The sequence below is a fragment of the Cyprinodon tularosa genome, unplaced genomic scaffold (genome assembly GCF_016077235.1).
Source record: "Cyprinodon tularosa strain WSP-4 unplaced genomic scaffold, ASM1607723v1 ctg363, whole genome shotgun sequence".
Taxonomy (NCBI): Eukaryota; Metazoa; Chordata; class Actinopteri; order Cyprinodontiformes; family Cyprinodontidae; genus Cyprinodon; species Cyprinodon tularosa.
In genome coordinates this window covers 599,982-621,293 of record NW_024039078.1, presented here as the reverse complement: position 1 = coordinate 621,293, position 21,312 = coordinate 599,982, and the positions used below count along the sequence as shown (strand labels likewise).

At 39.3% G+C, this 21,312-nt stretch overlaps 1 protein-coding gene across 4 annotated transcripts in view; it reads left to right on the top strand.

The window, feature by feature from the left end:
• The first annotated feature begins 4,454 nt into the window (after nt 1–4,454).
• Nucleotides 4,455–21,312, top strand: part of si:zfos-2326c3.2 (misshapen-like kinase 1) — a 124,643-nt gene continuing 107,785 nt past the window's right edge. For all 4 annotated transcript variants that reach the window (XM_038295948.1, XM_038295950.1, XM_038295949.1 and 1 more), the window contains exons 1-2: nt 4,455–4,662; nt 5,042–5,107. In XM_038295948.1, the coding sequence (XP_038151876.1) occupies nt 4,546–4,662; nt 5,042–5,107 (183 nt within the window). In that variant the 5' untranslated portion in view covers nt 4,455–4,545. The remainder of the gene's footprint in view (nt 4,663–5,041; nt 5,108–21,312) is intronic.

Here is a 21,312-nt window from a genome sequence, read left to right as displayed (position 1 = left end):
CCTGGAATGAGTATGACCTGGATGACTGAGCAACTCCTAGGGAAAAATCCCACATTAAAAGTACCTTCAGAAATAGGTCTACTATGAAAAATGGTGACTTGTCCAATGCTTATCTCACCCTCTGTATGCATGTTATAGAAAAAATAGCAAAAGACAGACCTATGGAAATAGCAATGTACTGTCCTGATGAACAGAGGCGTCAAACCACTTCTGTCAGCAAGGAAATCCATTTTATTCAATTGTCTCACAGACTGTTGTCTTATTGAAATTCAATAAAAGTTTGCAACTGTGTGTGTTTGTGTGTTTGCGTGTGTGAATGTGTGTGTAGGCAGCTGACCCTGGTGCAAAAAGGGCTACTTTGTGACTCCACAGTGAGACCATTCTTCCCCGCGACATACCACACTCACACACAGCCTTCCTCTCTGGCCTCCCCCCCCTTGCCGTATTTTGTCTCATTCACAAACGCACACAAATACAGAGGGAGCAAGAGAGTCGATTTCAACGTCTCATTCTCCAACAGAAAAGCCCCAGCACAGTCCAGCTTTTTGTTTCTCCCCAACACTCACAAACACAGCGGCAATGTCCGACCACATAATGACCGTTATTCCACCGTCCTGCCTGCCTGTGAGTCACTGTTTCAGTCAGGAGACTGGAATGTCCAGCTCCATCACACCAATACATGCAGATATGCCCTCAAGAAGGAAATCAGCAATAATTGCAAAGAGATGGACATGATAGGGCTTCTGGTAGTGAAAGTTGGCTCGACTATTGGAAAAGGAGATAAAAGATGTTAATAAATCTGACAATATAACACTTTAGGAAGCAAAGCTAATAATATATTTGAGTTTCTGGGTTTTTCAACTGGGCCACACCGTGAAAAGTTTCCATCTATCTGCTTGTTTGAGAATTTTTATTTCTTTTATTTTATTTTAACCAGGTGCAACAGTCCTACTGCAATGGCTGATTGTTGCACTTTGTTTTGCACTGGAAAACCAATCTAGAAATAAGTAATACATTCCTTAAATGCTTTTTCAGAAATCTTACAGTCTGTTTGCCTTGAATTCTGGGTCCTCTGTTCTGAGTCTTGACAGTTATTGATATCGACTTAAATTTGATGGGTGCTGTCCTCCCTGTGTCACTTTACACTGGGGGGTGCATTTTGATATCTGGGGATGTGATCTCCTCTGTGTCGGCCCTGAGTTCTTTGGGGCAGGTCTAAAGCCCCTCACACCTGCTATTGAGTATATCTTCCTGCTGCAGCAGCATTATGAACCTTATATACACCACAGGTGTTAAGAGCCAGGGTTTTGCGGATACACAGTGAGGCTTCATACTAAGATGCAGCTTCTAAAATATATATATTTAAATAATATTGTGTAATATTCCTAGGTTTAGTTTTTGATGTTTCTTCTGTATACATGTCTTTACTGGGTGTTCATGCAATGCTCCCATGTTTGTTGTGGGTGATCTGTGTTTTTTCTCTCTTTTCGTTTCTTACAGTCGTGGAAGCAGACATCTATCAGTTGATCTGCATTTTCTCTGTTTTCTTTGTTTTCTCCTTTACTCTCCTTCCTTTCCTTTCTCTTTGTATCTTTCCCCTTAATTCTCATCCCCTCTCCCTTTCTCAACCCCATTTCCCTCTCAGTGTCCATTGCTTATGATTTTTTTTCCCAAAGCCACTTCCTATAAAGTTTTATACTCAATTACCAAGTTGAATTTAAAGCAATAGCCATGATGGTTCTGATTTCCATGATGGTGTTAGGATTCCAGTTTGTGTGGGTTGTTTTTTGTTTTCTTTTGTTCTCCCTTTCCACCACTAGATGGTGCCCTCTCCTCGTTTGGGCCTCCTCTCACATCTGCGGCTCGTCGGGTCATCACCGGAGGAGTATTTGAGGAGCGGGCTGTCCCTACCTCGACACCAGAGTGTTTTGCTAGTATTGGGTACTCTAGCCAAACTTAGATTAGCTGAGTCTAACAATTGCCTTGTCTTTTGTTCTCCGGTAGGATGCCTTCCTCATCCACTGGATAAACCTGGAACTTCTACTCCCCCTGGAAGGAATTATATGAGTCACACTGAGCAAGGGGAAACCTCCACCAGATCTGTTCAAGCCTTCTTCAGGAAAACCCAGTGTGGGTGAGATCCTTTAAACCCATCATGACAGATGGCTTGTTAAGATGGACAATCTATTTGGCTTTTATCCATCACCGGGACATCAATTGCCAGTGCAATATTGGCAAACAGCACACATAAAAAGAAAGAAAAGGCCAGGGTTAGAGGTGGAACGAGCATCTTCCTTGTAGCTTTGCAGCTCTGTATGTTCATAGATAAAGGCCAGATTGGGGGGAACAACTAATAGTTTACCTGAGGACAGATCCTCCTACATAAGCTGTAAATATGCAGCTCCCCCAGAGCTACTTTAGGCCCCTTGCACACATGTACATGTTTTTGCTGATTTATTAGTGCATTCAGCAGCCGTTCCTTCATATCTCATAAAGTGCCCGCATTGCCACTTCCTCATCCTGCTTGCCATTGTTAACTTTTCTCTTTGATTTGTTAATCATTTTTTCTTTTCTTTTTTTTTACTTTTTTCATATACCATATGGTATTTTTGTGTCATTTCTATAATGTAAGACGAGGAAAAGAGAAAACAATATCGGCCTAAAGAATCGTCCCCCAAAAAATTAACTTAAATATCAGGGATCAGTTTGACTGATGTCAAAATAATCAGCCTTAAAAAAACAGTATTGGTAAATCCCTTGTAATAATAGTCATCTTCTTCCTGACGTGTTGTTTATTTCAGATTTTGAAAACCATAGATGCATCCCTTCAGACTTTTACAGAACCATGTGCAGATTAGACTCTGGTTAATGTGTCTGTAGGCTGAACTGGTGAAACTCTGGTTAAGCAGATGTTTTTTAACGTAGACCACCTCTTGTCCACAATCGACGTTTTTATTCAGTCAGCTCTGTTTAAAGCTTACATTTTATAATGACTCAAATCTGAATCTCAAAACAGGATGTGATTGAAATCTATGTAACTGAACTGAAAGTGATTATGACTGTTGTAACTAAAACCTGTTAAATGACTGCTGTCGGATTTCAGTTGAGGTGATTTACAACTTAATTCTTGATTTCTTTATCAGATATGTGACACACAAACCTTTTCAAGTTTCCTGTATTATCAGTATGTGAAGCAGATGTCTACCAACATAAGGTTGCACATATCAAACCACATCCGAAAACTATGCTTTTTTTCACCCTATATTCTACATTGTTTATCATAAAAATTTAAACAGGTTAAACATTTCAGTTCATGTTTTGAAATATTCAAACCTTCTTTGCCACACAAATCTGCAAATGAGGTAGAAGCAATTGTAATCAAACCCTATTCCAGATTCTGTTATTTTTTTCATTACTGTAGAAATCTCCTCTGATATCAAACATATTTTTATTTGCCCTTCTTTGTTGAGGATTTGTTATTATTAAATAATGATCAAAATGATCTTTAATGGGTTATGGATTTCAGTAGACCCATGGCATCAGTTTATCCTACAAGTCTGACAATGTTTCATAAATAGGCAAAAAAAAAAAAAAAAAAAAAAATTGGGTAAAAATTGTGACACAGCAAAATTCTCTATTTATGTCTGATATCTTAACTTTTTTGTTATAAAAGGTTTATAATATAAATATATATATAAATATTATTTTTAATATTTTGTTTATCGAGAATTGTGTTTTTGTTACATTACGTTTCTTTTCCTCCCAACCTACGTATACACCCTTAATATTTGTAATAATTTATGTTTTTTCTCTCATCTTACCTTTGTGTTCAGAATGTTGTCTGTGTAAGAAAATGAAAATCCAATAAATAAAACAATTGAAAATTTTTTTTTTATAAGAATGTAATATAGCATTTTTTTATCAGTATTAGGGGTTCATTTATTTATCAAAAGGACCTAAAAGATTATTATTACTAGTAAGTCATTGTTGTTTTTTTCATTAATAGTAGTATTCTCTTTAAACTTTTAAAACCTGTTTTTGAGAAACAATATCTTTTGATTTTTTCTTTATTAGAGTAAGGGAAACTAGAGGAGCCAGTATTCTTACAAGACGGGGAGAAAAAAAAACTTTTAGAAGCAAAACATAGGAACCTTTGCCAGGCATTTAAAAAGCCAGAGATTATAACCGGAAGTGAAAGCAGTTATATTTCAAAATTAAGTGGCCGTTGTGCAGGCTCGTAAAACTTAACGTGTAGACTAACAATCATATTACATGGAACGGCATTGTGAATAAATAGGATTCCCAGTCTGATCACTATGTTTAAATAATTTTAAGAGTAATTACATGTAACGAGAAAAGCGGAAACATCACAAGCGACAACCATTAGTCACTTTCGGGCTTTTATTTTTGAGGGTTCATTCCGGAAACGTTTTTTTTTTCCTGTTTTAGTTTTACGTCGAAGCAGTCAGCTAAACTTCAGAATGGAGAAGAGAGGAGGAAAAGCCGTTAGTTGGCACCGTTAGTGGACAGAAAGCCGCACCGTCCATGTCTGTTAAACTAACATCGACCCGCTTATACATAAATAAAAATAACAGACAGTTCGCGATGTCGCGAGAAAACACCACGCGCAGCCTGGACAGCATAGACCTCTCAGCTTTAAGGGTGAGTTTTTAAAACATGTCTCCATTCCTGTAATGCAGAGTAAACACAGCAGGATGCGGTGGGTGTCGCTTGGTAGTTAGCTGTAGTTTCAAACTCCCATCAAGCCAGCAGTCACATGGTTCTGGTTGTTTCTGACCCGGTCCAAACTGAGTGGTTCCCCTTAGAGAGGCTGTGTTCAGCATCTGGGACTTCAGGCTCAGTTTGAGGGGAAAGCTGCTCTGCTTTGTTGAACTGCTGAGGCTGACAGGCAACAAGTGGGTCAAATCAAGTCATGTTGTGACTTCAGCAGGAAATCTTCCCTCAGAGGATAATTAAACATTTTCATTTTCCTAATTGGTCCTGTTAATATGTTTTCTCTCTCTTGTGTCATTTCCTCCAGGATCCAGCAGGCATCTTTGAGCTGGTTGAGGTGGTGGGCAATGGGACCTACGGCCAGGTGTACAAGGTGAGTGGATCTTCTAGAAGAAGCTGTCTCTTCCCTCCTCTGGATGCCATATTTGGTCAGACCGCCACAGGTGTTTTTCCCCATCATTCTTTGCAAAGGGAACTTTATGGAGAACATCCATATAGAGATTTTCTTCAGTTATTTTCCTCTAGTTTGCTCCATCCTGCCTCCCCGCAGCATAATGCTGCCACCTCCGTGGGTCACCACTAGGATGGTCGCAAAAGTTTTGGTTGATTAGACTTTTTTTTTATATTCCCTCCCTGCAATTTTTTTCCACTAATTGAAATGTCTTTAAATCCACATTAACATGAATTCAACATACTGTAGTAAACAGATAAGTGGAAGCAGAAGATGTCTTTCAGTCATCAATGCACACATTCAGTGATACACAGGAGCTCTTTCAAGCTGGGCACCATTTCATTCACAACACCTGTTCCATCAACCGGGAATCAGAAATACTGTAATAATCCATTAATAATAATTAAAGACCCCTGCTCTATATAGAATGTTGGCCTCATTCAGGGAAAAGATGTGTTGCACCACAGAAATGGCGAGTAAAACTGCTCAAGAGTAGTGTTGCGCCGATGCCACTTTTTGGCCCCGATACCCGATACCTGGCTGTGCAGTATTGGCCGATATAAAAATGGGCGAAAAAGTAAAACTGACTGAATAAGCAGCTAAAAACTGATCTAAAGATAAGTTGAAATTCCTTAAATTAAGTGTATTTGCCTTTAATTTGAGCAGGTCAGATGCTCTGTCTGTGGAATAGGTTTTTGGACCTTAAAATAAGATAATCGGACATTATGCACTTGAAATACGATAAAGGAGTTTTTTTTTCTTATTTTAAAAGTAAATGATCTTATGAGCAGATTTTCTTACAGACCAGCTCAAATCCAAAGAAAAAACAAACATTTTAAGCGAATTTGACTTGGCTTATATTCCAGTTTTTGCAGCGTGTACTCTTGGGATCAGTTGCATGCATTCAGTGCAAATAACTCTAAAAGAAGCAATCCCATCATTGCGTATCACTGTGTATGTCAGCCACTGGCAGCTTTGAGTGATGATGAACTTATAGTTTGCACTTTATGACAACATGGCAACTTAAAAAAAAAAAAATGTTACGACAGCTATTTCCAGTTGAAGAAGAAAAAAATGTTTACTGGTACATCCTGTTGGTCAGAGTGCACAGATTCTCAGTCTTCCTCACACACACAGAAGCTTTAAAATGCTCTGGGTGGAGTTCACTTCCTTATCACATCATCTGTTTGTCTAAATGTGAGCGGAGGTTTGCGGACAGAGGTGTTTAGTCATTTTTAGACTCCTGCAGCTGGTTGTGCCCTGTGCTCCGCTGCAGCAGGTGTGTTCTGCTCCTCTCTGGTGAACTTGTTTCAGTTTTAAGCAGCTGAGGTTCTGCGGCGTTCACAGTGATGGTGCAACCGACCAGGGCCATGACCGAGCATTTCTCCTATCTGTTTCTATGCAAAGTTTGGGGCCTGTTGGGATTTTCTCAGAGGTGCGCTTCTCTTGACGAGGTTATTTGTGAGGCCGTTGGTGGGCGTGTGACTCGATTGCCACTCAGTTTCCTGAAAGAGGAAATGTTGCAAAAGATGTGCAGGAAAACAAGGAAGGCTGGTTGAAACCACTGTGCTGTAACATCTGATGCACATGCATTGCCAAAATGAGACGCCAAAGGAGGATGGATGATGATTCAACGCCCCAGAGGCTGGATTTTAACACAGCTTCCTGTGGATGGAGGGCTTCTGAAAACTAGCAGCAAAAGCATGTAGTGTTTTTTGAACGCAACCCTCTAGTACCTGGGAAGTTGGTTTTTAAGTTTGTAAAGTTACTCCCAGCATTAAAATCTCATTGAGAGAGAGATTACTCAAACCAGGGGAAGATGAGAGCATCTTCAAAGCTCATTGTTAGGATTGATCATTTGGTGACATCACTGCAGGTCCAGCTGACCTAAGCAAAGGCTAATGTATGTGGAAAGTACAACTGAACATATATGACGCTCTCGCTGTTTCACTTCCCAAAGTCCTGGCAGTATTGGGAGATATTCATGGCGCCATGATGTCGTAGTACCAAGAAATCTGAATTTATATGTTTATTTTTTTTAGTTTTTATGGCACTAGTGGCTCGTTTTTATGGACAGTAGGCTGACTGGAAAGAGGCAGAGAGACATGCAGGAAACGACTGCAAGCTGGATTAGAACCCAGGTCTCCCACGTCGAATACTGAGGCCTCCATACATGGGTCATGTGCCCTAACCATTGTGCCACCAAAGCATGCCCAAGAAATCTGAATTTAAACTCTTTGGTGACCATTACACCTGAAACATGGCTTGATTCTTTGTTCAAACCAAAAAAAGCCCACAACATTGTGTTCTTCTCCTGGATTTGTGGCCTGGTAGCTAACATTAGACGTGACCAGGGTTGCCAACCGTTCCTTGAAAAACGGAATCGTTCTGTATTTAGAAATAGAAGTACCTGTCCCGTATTTAGTGCAAAAAGAACACACTTTGTCGCGTATTACTGTGAGAGTACCGTAAAGAAAATAGTCAGTAAAAAGCTCATGGAAAATGAAGAACAAGGGCACATCTCAGGGAGTTGGAGTTGGCAACCCTAGCCGCAATTGCGTAAATATCGGTAAGCAGAGACAGCAGTTGCTTACGGGCCCATGACCGCTTAGGGGCCCCATCACTGAAACCTGGTGGGTCCCCTACACAATTGTGGACTAGGACGTCTCTTTGTAGATGTAATGATGCGAAAAATTCCTCTTAGACCCACCTGATGCTGTATTTATACCGCAACACATGGTGAGCCGTTTAAACATGATACCAATAGCAAAGCAGACACTGGTACTTTTAATTACTATTTTAATAATGGTCTGTAGTTCATTAGACTGTTGGTAAAAAATAAACCCATATAATATGTTTCAAACCGCAATAATGATCTTAAAAGAACAATGTATTTGAGTGTTTTATTTTTTACACTACGACTTGGAATTATGGGTAATCCAGAGCGTAGATTAAAACCATAACTGTTACGTACAATGTGTTAGCGATGATGGATACCAAAAAGAGGTACTTAAGAAAAGAAAAAGGAAATAATTGCTGCTGGAAGATAAGCACTTGGGATGTTCTGTAACATGTGATGGTGCACTGTCACCAATGGTTCCATTCAAGGTACACAGTCAGTATTTTTCCATGTGTCATGTGTGATCATATACTACTGAGAATTGCGTAATTGTATCTTCTTGGCCGATTTAGGGAACTGTGGCCGTATCCTGAACCTTCATCATGTGTTATACTTCATATGCAGAGATGGCAAAAGTACTCACTTTCCGTACTTGAGTAAAAGTACAGATACTTGTGTTAAAAAATACTCTGGTAAAAGTGGAAGTATTGATTAAACTTCTTTACTCAAGTAAAAGTAACAAAGTACAGGCTTGTAAATTTACTTAAAGTATAAAAGTAAAAGTAGAAACCACTTTTTTCTTGCCGTTGCCTACATTTTAAATGGATGTCTGCCAATAGGACTAGATCTCCGTTGGGTTCATTTTCAATCATCTCGTCGTCCATGCTACTATGCTAACGCCACCGCCACCAAGCTGCAATGATTTGCCGCGAATGAATACCGCCGAATTTTTTCGATTCATCTTGTAGTGGTGCGTCAAATGCAACGTAGATTCCCATCCAATTAGATTGAATTTGGTATTTGTGAGAAAACGGCTCGCCAGCTCCCGTCTCACGTCAGAGGAGAAGTAAGCAGATGACTTGCAAAAAGGTGGTAAGAACCAGCGGACAACAAAATTCCAGTTAAAAAGCGTGTAGCGGTTTATTTACTGGTGCAACGGTGAAAAAAAAACAAAACAAAAAAAAAACAAAAAAAAAAACAAACAAAATACTTTCAAATAAAGAAAACAAAACCGACCATTGCAGGCCATACAAAACACTGACAGCCTCACAGCAAGCTGACTTTAAATATAGTCTCTCTAAGCAGACCTTCCAAAGCAGTTTCTCCAACCAGTCTCTCCAAGCAGCCCTGCTAAGCCATTGTGAGTGTGCCCCTTAAATAGACCCACCAATAACCAGCTAATTGGGACAGCCCAACTAAACAGGAAGGCAAATCCCCAATAAATCACAGTTAACATTGTAGAAAAATAAATACAGACAATAGCATTATTCATACAAAAACATACATATTAATGAAATAATTTAACCATACTAACATTACCATTTCACCTACTTATTACCATGCAAACAATTATTACATACATTGAAATCCCACTTAACACCCCTGCCCCCTAATAGTCTTTTCCAATGCCCTGGGACAATGGATAAGAGACTGGCTCCGATGCGGTACGTGTTTCCACACGGACCAGTATGCTGACGGACCAAGGGCGAGAATGTGTAATTTGACTGGGAAGTTTTATTGCCCACTACGGAATGTATATTAAAGCTGTCGCAGTGGGTACCTTCAGAGTTTGCTACGCTGGTGAATAAGTAAAGTGTTGAATGAAAGGCGACGTTGTAATTTCGGAACTGGTGTAAATTACCGGGTGAATTGTTTGGAACTGCCGCCGCCATGACGGCCAGTCTGTGGTGCATGCTGGGAAATGTAGTGAAGGATGTGACGCTGTGTGTGATAGACGGCGGTTATACTTTGGGAACAGAGGGGGAAAACTGCTCCGTTTTCACAGTATTGATGACGTGAAAAATAATAACGGTAACTCCATTGAAATGATTCAAAACTAAAGTAACGAGCCAAATTCTTTTAATGTAAGGAGTAGAAAGTACAGAGATTTGTGTAAAAATGTAAGGAGTAGAAGTAAAAAGTCGCCATAAAAATAAGTAGTAAAGTAAAGTAAAAATATCAGAAAAATCTACTTGAGTACAGTAACGAAGTATTTGTACTTCGTTACTTCCCATCTCTGTTCATATGAGGCCCACCCAGATAATGTTGCTTACGGGCCTATTGTTTTCTTGTTGTGCCATTGCTTAGCCATGACTCAATTTTTTCCACTTTTAAAATGTAAAAAAAAAAGGAAAATTAGGTGTTTTAAAACGTGAATTAAAACTTTATTAAAATAAGTGTATATGCCTTTATTGTGAGAAGGTAAATAAGATAACTCTTATTATTTATTTAGCACCAATTCACAATCACACAGTCATCTCGAGGAACTTTACAGATTCAACCAGATCATACAGTCAAATTGGTTCGAAGTTTTCTGTCTAATTAAAACCAGCTGATTGTATCAATTCGAAAGCAATTCCTTACATCAAGCATGCTTGTAGCGACAGTGGAGAGAAAAACTACCTTACCTAACTCAGTGTGAGCGGCCATCTGCCGAGGCCGACTGGGGTTCCAGGAGACAGAAGCAGAGATACAGAAAGAAGCAGACATAAAAAAGGCAATTGTAAACCAGCTCCACAAGCGGCCCCATCCAAGAAACACACAGCCAGGTAGACAAGCCCCGAGCCAGCTCCTATGACAGAGGATGAAGAGAGCACATCCAGCCAATCATAGTTAGCGAAACGGGATTACACCGCAAAACAGGCCGATCTCAAACGTCTATAAACAAAGGTGTTGATGGCAGCAGCACAGCTGATATTTCTTTCCAGGATGAAGTCGCAATCAAGCATGAACAGACCAGATGAAGCTACTATGAGAAAAAGCAGAGATAGCATAAAGGTAGATTGAACTAACAGATTCTGCAGAGTGGGATAATATCGATAGAACGAAGCAGAATAAAGAAATAGGGGCCCCTATGTCCTCCAGCAGTCTACGCCTACAGCAGCAAAACTATAGAGATAGCTCAGGAAAACCAGACCTTTATAAACTATAACCTCTATCAAAGAAGGAAAGTTTTAATCCTAGTCTGGAAAGGAGGGATTTCTTTTCAAAGGACTTAATTTGGGATTATGCTGCTATAATCCAAAATGTGTTTAATTCAGATAATTTTACGTTTGTCATCTTTACCTTGCTGTGATTTCTTTTGATTATACAGTCGTAGGGTTGTTATCTTGACATTCTGATAATTCAATTCAATTCAATTCAGTTTATTTATATAGCGCCAAATTCACAACACATGTCATCTCAAGGCACTTTACAGTTCAACCAGATCATACAGTCAAATTGATACAAAGTTTTCTATCTAAGGAAAACCAGTTGATTGCATTGACTCATTGACTCAAATACAATCCCCCACACTAAGCATGCTTGTAGCGACAGTGGAGAGGAAAAACTCCCTTTTAACAGGAAGAAACCTCCAGCAGAACCAGGCTCAGTGTGAGCGGCCATCTGCCGAGGCCGACTGGGGTTCAAGGAGACAGAAGCAGAGATACAAAAAGCAGCTGTAAAAGGCGGCCCCGTCCAGGAAACACACAGCCAGGCAGACGAGCTCCAAGGCAGCTCCCATGCCAGAGGACGAAGAGAGCACATCCACTCAGTCACGGTCAGAGAAACAGGACCACACTGGAAAACAGGCCGATCTCCAACATCTATTAACAAGGGTGTTGATAGAAGCAGCACAGCTGATGTTTTTTTCCAGGATGACGTCACAGCCAAACAGGAACAGACGAGGCAAAGCTACTCTGAGGAAAAGCAGAGAGAGCAGAAGGTTAGAGATTGAACTAACAGATTCTGCAGAATAGGAGAACAGAGAGAGAATGAAGCAGAATGATGAAATGGGGGTCCCTATGTCCTCCAAAAGTCTAAGCCTATAGCAGCATAACTATAGAGATAGCTCAGGATAACCTGAGCCACTCTAACTATAAGCTTTATCAAAAATGAAAGTTTTAAGCCTAGCCTTAAAAGTAGACAGGGTGTCTGCCTCACGGACTAAAACTGGTAGTTGGTTCCACAGGAGAGGAGCCTGATAACTAAAAGATCTGCCTCCCATTCTACTTTTAGAAATTCTAGGAACCACAAGTAAACCTGCAGATTGAGAGCGAAGTGCTCTGTTAGGAACATAAGGAACAATCAGATCTCTGATATAAGATGGAGCTTGGCCATTTAAGGCTTTATATGTGAGAAGGAGGATTTTAAATTCTATTCTTGATTTAACAGGAAGCCAATGAAGAGAAGCCAGGAGAGGAGAGATATGATCTCTCTTTTTCATTTTCATTAGAACTCTGGCTGCAGCATTTTGGATCAGCTGAAGGCTTTTAACTACAGTTTGTGGACTTCCTGATAGTAAAGAATTACAATAGTCCAGCCTTGAAGTAACAAATGCATGGACTAGTTTCTCAGCATCACCCCTGGACAGGATATTTCTAATTTTTGCAATGTTCCTCAGATGAAAGAAGGAAATTCTAGAAACCTCTTTGATATGGGATTTAAATGACAGGTCCTGATCAAAAATAACACCAAGATTTTTTACTTTATTATCTGAAATCAGTTTAATCCCATCCAAATGAAGTGACTGGCTAATCAGTTTCTTTTTCAGAGACTCTGGTCCAAAGACTATAACTTCTGTTTTGTCTGCATTCAGAAGCAGAAAATTAAGAGTCATCCAGGTTTTTATGTCTTCAAGACATGCCTGTAATCTATGTAATGGGTTAGCTTCATCTGGATTTATAGACAGATATAGCTGGGTATCATCAGCATAACAGTGGAAATTAATCCCATGCTGTCTAATAATTCTACCAATTGGGAGCATGTATAAAGTAAAGAGAATTGGTCCTAGCACTGATCCCTGTGGTACTCCACAGGTAACCTTTGAGCGTGTTGAAGATCTATCATTAACATGAACAAACTGAATTCGATCAGATAGATAAGATTTAAACCAGTCTAGTGCTGTTCCTTTAATTCCAACAAAATATTCAAGTCTTTCTAAAAGAATATTATGGTCAACTGTATCAAATGCAGCACTAAGATCCAACAGGACGAGCACAGATACAAGTCCATTATCTGAGGCCATGAGAATATCATTAGTGACTTTCACCAGAGCTGTTTCAGTGCTATGATGAGCTCTAAAGCCAGACTGAAACTCTTCAAAAAGTTCATTATGGTGGAAGTGATCGCAAACTTGTTTGGCAACTACTTTCTCAAGAATTTTGGATAAGAAAGGAAGATTGGATATAGGTCTATAATTGACCAAGTCATCTGGGTCAAGAGACGGTTTCTTAAGCAGAGGTTTAATTACAGCAATCTTAAAAGCTTTAGGTACATATCCCTGTAACAGAGATAGATTAATCACATCTAAAATGGAGGAGGAGATCAAAGGGAATACCTCCTTAAATAACCTGGTTGGAACTGGATCTAACATACAAGTTGAAGGCTTAGATGAAGACAATAATTTTGCTAATTCAGAGAGTTCAACTGGATCAAAGCAGTCTAAACCTGGTTCAGATTCCATGACTACCTCAGGTACAATCGCGGATAGAGGAGTGCTTATGATCTTATTTTTAATAAGATCAATCTTATTTATAAAGAATCCCATAAAATCATTGCTGCTAAGAGGACGGTTCAACAGAGCTATGGCTCTGGGTGAGTTTGGCAACTGTATTAAAAAGAAATCTAGGATTATTCTTATTCTCCTCTATTAGTGAGGAGAAGTATGCTGCTCTTGCTTTACAAAGGGTCCTCTTATACAGCAGTAAACCATTTTTCCAGACTAGGAAGGACTCTCGCAGGCCTGTGGAGCGATATTTTCTCTCCAGTTTCCTAGCATTTTGCTTCAAAGTACGCAGCTCTGCATTAAACCAAGGAGCAAGCTTTCTATTTTTAACGGTTTTCATTTTCAAAGGAGCTGCGTTGTCTAAGGCAATACGCAGAGAACTAGCAACCCCCTCAACAAAATCATCAACCTGTGAAGGGGAATAAGCTAAGCTTTTGCACTCTGCAGCACTGCTCAGTGACACAGAGCAGAGAGAAAGTGAAGCAGATTCTTTAAAATTTATAACTGCACTATCTGATAAATAATTTAATAAAGGCTGATGCATAATGTGATGCATCAGCCTATATTAAATGTTTCCATCTTCAGCAGACTGGTCACTATCATTAAACTCTGATCAAAATAAGTCAGATATATTGAATCTATGATGACTTTAGAAGGTCATGCTCTCTCTCTCAGATTTTAATTGAACTTTTGGTAATGGTGATTCAATTTTTGAAAAATCTAAAAGTGTTTTTTCTCCAATCAACTCCTTGGGCCTCCGTAGCTCAGGGAGACATCAGTTTGTCACTTCCTGTTCTTAGATGCCCCCTCATACCGGATAAAAAAGTTTGTTGTGCTATTTCACCAGCTGCAAATATTTATTCTGTTTTATTTCCATTCTTTTAGGTGAAACAGTTTCACAGTTTAAATTTTGTTGACCTCCCAGAGGTGATGATTGAAATAAAAGTTAGTTTTCTAAAGGAGTATATGCCATTCATCTTTTTTTTTATTATAAAATTGAAGGAATAAAAAAATGGAATCAGATTTTGGGAAATATTCGATTTTTAAGACGTATCCTTGTCATTAGTTTCCTCCTATCTTAGAGAGACATGTTAAACAACAGTCATGTTTTTGGGCTGTGGGAGGAAACTAGAGGACCCAGAGAGAACCCAGAAATGCACACGGAGAATGTAGCTGCTTAAAATCGGACCAACCATGAAAAGACACAAGGAACTTTTTTTTTCTCTCCGCGTGAGACAATGAAGCTTGTCGTAACAAATCAAGTTTAAAATCCAACATGCGTGTTTATATGTGGTTAAACCAGTTTGGCAGCTTTAAATGTTTGGAACAATGTCATCCTAAAGCCCCAGGTCTGAAAAATGTGCAGCATTTTATCAGAGAAAGTGTGCTGTGTGCAGATAGCTCTTCAACAATGAGGAATGACAACAGCTCCTTTCATTGTGAGCTCTGACAGGGTGAGTTCCTACAGGGGAAACCGGGACAGGAATAGGCCCTAAAGAACAATACCTGAGGCAGGCAGGGCTTCACCATAACACAGACATGTGGGCTGCTGCAAGAGCAGGAGATGCTGACCAAGCATCTGGGCTTTTCCTCTCTTTGTTTACACCCGTCAGGATTGGTTTTTAGGTTTTAATGTAGTAAGAAACGAGATAAGCAGGAAATCCAGCTCCAGCTGATCAGGAATTGAAACACTTTCACACCAACAGAACGTCAGCCAATCAAATTCCCTCCACCGCACCTTTAAATACATGTTATTTGAAGTGAATGAAGTGTTTTAGTGGTATGATAACTACTTTTTTGACGTTGAAAACATTCTGTTTGTTTTTTATCTAAACTAAAATACATTATCGGTCTTGACATTTTTTTATTTTTTATTTTTTTTATTGCTGGACTTTAGTGAAACATGGCAGATGCAATGCAGGGAGTGGCTTTGCTTTATCTCAGGAGCAACCAATTAAAAGTCAGCGGGGTCTAAATAAACAAAAAAATCATCAACCAGTAAAGGTCTGGAGACATTTATAATTATCTGTTACTTTAAACAGAATTTAACACTGAAATAAAATGAGGTTTTTATGCATTCATGTTATACATTGAATTTAATAAACAAAAAAGTATAAAAAGAATATATAATTTTTTTTTTCCATTTTAAAATCTAAAGTGTTTTTTGAAGTAGAGAACAACAATCGCTCAGTTCGGTATATACACAATTTCCTGATTCACACATTTTATAAAACACCTGAACTGAAAGTTTTTTTTTTGTTTTTCTTTTTTCTGTCTTAATGTTGGCAGTGGGCTTTATGCTGCCCTGCAAGGCTTTAAACCTGGGTCTGAATGGAGACTAAGTCATTCTAAAGCACATATCAAGGAGCTAATTTTGAGTCTGGATCCATATTTATTTTCATGGTGGAGAATCCTGCTTCACAGCAGCAGGTTGAGCCAAACATCCTCTAAATGTGCAGGGTCATCTTTGAGCACCATTTCACTTTTCTTTCACCAGTTCACCACAGTTCTTCCAGCAGTCCACACTTTCTCTGCTCTCTTTTTCTCATCATCTTCTCCTTCTTTCCCATCGCCCGGCTTGCCACAGGTTTGCCTGCTGTGTCTAAAAGTAGCAGCAGCAGCAACCCAGACTGACAGCAGCTCATTGGATCATGTATAGCCTGGTGCCGAACGCTCCAGAGGGCTTTACCGTATTAACAGGAGAAGCTTCGCAAGTGACGTTTAGACACTGTGGTCGGACAACATGCGGTAATTTATGAATGCTTTAAATCAGGCTGGGTCCAGATTAGCCAGCAGGTGGATCCGGACCGCTGTCTGCTACTCCCTGACCTCAGGTTTGTTTGCTGTGGGGAGTAGGAAAAAATAGTTTTAGGATGTTTTTAAACAAGAAAGTACACCTCAGATGTATGGAGGGACTTTTATTCCATCATTGTGAAAGCAAAAAACATGCTTTACGTTTCAAATTAGAAAACAAAAAATCCAGAAATGAACATTTGATAATGTTTTAGGAGAGAGATTTTATTTTTTTCAAAATTTGATTGTTATTTTTTATTATTTCACATCTTTTTTTTTTTTTATATATATTTTCACAAATTATATACAGTTTTTTTTTACATATTAAATTTTTCTTTTTCTGGTTGAGTTTCACAAAATGCTTTTTTTTTCAAATTGTTGATTTTAGATCACATTTTCTGTACTTCTTACTGAATCGTCTGAAGTGAAGATACATTTCTATTGGTCTGGATGGATGTTAGCAACATTTTTATTGGTCAGGAGTGAGCTTTTGAATTGGGCTTTAAGTGAAGAGAATGGGATCTGATTTTTTAAAGAATGCGATGAATTAATTATTAACAGAAGACACTCCTTTAAAACTAAAAAAGTTTTAAATAATAAATAATATTATAGAAATAAACTAATAAATCTATCAAAGACCTGACAAGTTGACCTTCAGTGGATTATTGTGTTCTGCTATTTTAACTTTTCTTTGGGAATCACAACCTCTTTACAAACTGCTAGCAATAAGCCAAAAAAAAAAAATCCAGTTTAAAATCGTTTATTTAATAAATTTGCTGATTTGTGTTGAATCAACATCCTTTTAGTCCAGGAGTCTTTATGTTCCAGGTCCATAAAGGCTTTGGAATAAAGCCGACCATCTCAAAACGACCAGGATAATTTATGTGGAGTTTTTTCTTCATCTGAAACAGCCCTGCTATAAACTGTGTGGTTTGTTTCTGTGTAATCTTTGCTGAACAACTGATCCCCTGCTGGAGGACAGCTTTGTAGGGACAGAGGTCAGACATGACGCCACACAGGGAATCCTTGAGCTCACAACGCCAAAATGTTTTAGGATGAGGAGGCTCTGCAGGGACTGGAGCAGCAGTCACTCTGATAAAGCCACCATGTGCAGAGTCAATTTCAGTTCCCAGTTCTCCTCTGTTTGCTATCTGAACAAACACTAATAGTTCAGCGCAGAAACTGTCCACTGTCACCCAGAGCTGGCTAAGAAGTGAGGACCTCGAGAAGTCTGCAATTCGTTGCCTTCTGGTTGACTTCCATTTTTGTTTTAACAAGGATTAAATGTATTGTCACAAGGAAAGAACAAGTTTTGTAAACAGAAAGTTGAAAAAAGAAAAACGCAATCCAAAAATGAAACAAAACAACTCCTCAATGAAACAAGGTTTTAAGAGTAACTTTGGTTGTTCATGTAGTGACAGCTAGTTTAGCTTAGCAGGGCTAAAGTGCATTAGGAGAGGATTCTGGTCACCAACTACTATGCTAAACCCTAGCAAATTTGATCAGGAGAAGTCCAAAATAAAAAGTGACACGCTGATGCTGATGATGTGCTGATTTATCTCACTAAGTCTCCTTCATGCTGCTATACGTCTGTTAGAGGGCTATCAGAATCAGAATCACTATATTAATCCCTTGCGGGACATTATTTTCTTGCAGTGCACCCGTTTACAGAAGAGAGAAAAATAAAATTGTTTGTACAATCTAGCAAACTAAAATGCAATATAATGAGTAGTGTTGGCTGATGCCATTTCTTTAGCCCTGATACCGATACCTGGCTGTGCAGTATTAGCCCATACCGATACCATCTGTTTGAAATCGATGTGTGTGTGTTTGTGTGAAGAACTGCAAACTACTTGGATGTAAAATAATTACCATCATGGTTTTGTCAAGCTGCTGCCTACCTTTGTGAAGCAGGAAAAAGACTAATACAAAGTGAATCCAGTAGAACCTTTTATTGCCTACCTGGAATGGGTGACAATAGTTGAAGAAATTTTTGGCTCTCAAAATGGTATCGGTGCCCTATTTGTTGGTACTCACCGATACCGATACCATCATTTTAGTGCTGGATCGGGGCCCCTGCCCGATACTGGTATCTGTATCGGAGCATCACTAATAACGAGACAGAATAAAATAAGTTAGATGACACCCATCCCCTATAAACAGTTAATTACAAGGTGTAGGTCAGTGATTTTTTTCAAAATGATATGATTCACTAAGAGGGATTTTTGTCATCATTGTTGTTGCTGCATCAGAGACAGCTTGCTTTTCAACTTGTAGTGACATTTAGAGCTGCAAACCCCATCCTTGTAATGTTTGGATAACACGAAGGTAAAGAAAAAGCTGAAGACAAGAAGGAAAAAAATACTTAGACTAGTTAGGTTTCTGAAGGAGAAAGTTCTTTAGAGCTCTACTGATACTTAAAGATAAAACCCTTATACCTCAGGCTACGTTCAAACTCTTAAGGTCTTAATGCTCCCTCCAAATTCTTTTTTTTTGTGTGTGAAATCCGAGTGTTATGTGTGGTTCTTAATATTTCAGAATATATGCGACTGTGAACTGATTCATACAGCTTAACACAGTAGAGGACGCAATGGCGTCACAAGTAGCAACATGCTCTGTGTTTACGGAAAATAAACGTGGATGGTAGTGCTAGAGTGCATTTAATGATATTTCATTTCTTTTCCAACCGGAGCCAAAACATTAACAAAGCAATCTTTTTTCAAACTCAAAAAAGAAAGACTGTGATCGACATTATTTGTTCGTGATTGTTGTTTTTCTTTTTGCTTCTGCGTTGCAAGAAGTTCAGGTGGGAGGAAAGTGACCTGGCTGTTTAGACACAGGTCGCACTGGGAAAGATCTGACTGTATCGGATTCAATTCCATTTCAGTTTCTTTTATGTAGTGTCAATTGACAAGACATGTCATCTCAAGGCAGTTTACAGTTCACCAAAGCATACGTTCTGATTGATTCAAAGTTTTCTAACTAAGGAAAACCAGTTGATTGCATTGACTCATAGACTCGAAGGCAATCCCTCACACTAAGCATGCTTGTAGCGACAGTGGAAAGGAAAAACTCCCTTTTAACAGGAAGAAACCTCCAGCAGAACCAGGCTCAGTGTGAGCGGCCATCTGCTGAGGCCGACGGGGTTCAAGGAGACAGAAGCAGAGATAAGAAAAGGGAACTGTAAAAGGCGGCCCCGTCCAGGAAACACACAGCCAGGCAGACGAGCTCCGTGCCAGCTCCCATGCCAGAGGATGAAGAGAGCACATCCAGCCAGTCACAGTTAGAGAAACAGGGCTACACTGGAAAACAGGCCGATCTCCAACATCTATACAGGTGCTGGTCATAAAATTAGAATATCATGAAAAAGTAGATTGATTTCAGTAATTCCATTTAAAAAGTGAAACTTGTATATTATATTCATACATTACATACAAACTCATATATTTCAGATGTTTATTTTGTTTAATTTTGATGATTACAAATGACAACAAATGAAAATCTCAAATTCATCATATCAGAAAATTAGAATATTGTGAAAAGGTTCAAAATTGATGGCCCCTGGTGCCACACTCTAATCAGCTAATTAACTCAAACCACCTGCAAAAGCCTTTAAATGGTCTTTCAGTCTAGTTCTATAGGCTACACAATCATGGGGAAGACTGCTGACTTGACAGTTGTCCAAAAGACGACCATCGACACCTTGCACAAGGAGGGCAAGACACAAAAGGTCATCGCTAAAGAGGCTGGCTGTTCACAGAGCTCAGTGTCCAAGCACATTAATAGAGAGGCGAAGGGAAGGAAAAGATGTGGTCGAAAAAAGTGTACAAGCAAGAGAGATAACCGCACCCTGGAGAGGATTGTGAAACAAAACCCCTTCAAAAATGTGGGGGAGATTCACAAAGAGTGGACTGCAGCTGGAGTGAGTGCTTCAAGAACCACCACACACAGACGTATGAAAGACATGGGTTTCTGCTGTCGCATTCCTTGTGTCAAGCCACTCTTGAACCACAGACAGCGTCAGAAGCGTCTTGCCTGGGCTAAAGAGAAACAGGACTGGACTGCTGGTGAGTGGTCCAAAGTCATGTTCTCTGATGAAAGTAAATTTTGCATTTCCTTTGGAAATCAAGGTCCCAGAGTCTGGAGGAAAAGAAGAGAGGCACTTCATCCACGTTGCTTGAAGTCCAGTGTAAAGTTTCCACAGTCAGTGATGGTTTGGGGTGCCATGTCATCTGCTGGTGTTGGTCCATTGTGTTTTCTGAGGTCCAGGGTCAACGCAGCCACATACCAGGAAGTTTTAGAGCACTTCATGCTTCCTGCAGCTGACCAACTTTTTGGAGATGCAGATTTCATTTTCCAACAGGACTTGGCACCTGCACACAGTGCCAAAGCTACCAGTACCTGGTTGAAGGACCATGGTATCCCTGTTCTTAATTGGCCAGCAAACTCTCCTGACCTTAACCCCATAGAAAATCTATGGGGTATTGTGAAGAAGAAGATGCAATACACCAGACCCAACAATTCAGAAGAGCTAAAAGCCACTATTAGAGCAACCTGGGCTATCATAACACCTGAGCAGTGCCACAGACTGATCGACTCCATGCCACGCCGCATTGCTGCAGTAATACAGGCCAAAGGAGGCCCAACTAAATACTGAGTGCTGTACATGCTCATACTTTTCATGTTCATACTTTTCAGTTGGCCAACATTTCTATAAATCCTTTGTTTTTATTGGTCTTCAGTAATATTCTAATTTTCTGATATGATGAATTTGAGATTTTCATTTGTTGTCATTTGTAATCATCAAAATTAAACAAAATAAACATCTGAAATATATGAGTTTGTATGTAATGTATGAATATAATATACAAGTTTCACTTTTTAAATGGAATTACTGAAATCAATCTACTTTTTCATGATATTCTAATTTTATGACCAGCACCTGTAGGGTGTTGATGGCAGCAGCACAGCTGATATTTCTCTCCAGGATGGAGTCACAGCCAAACA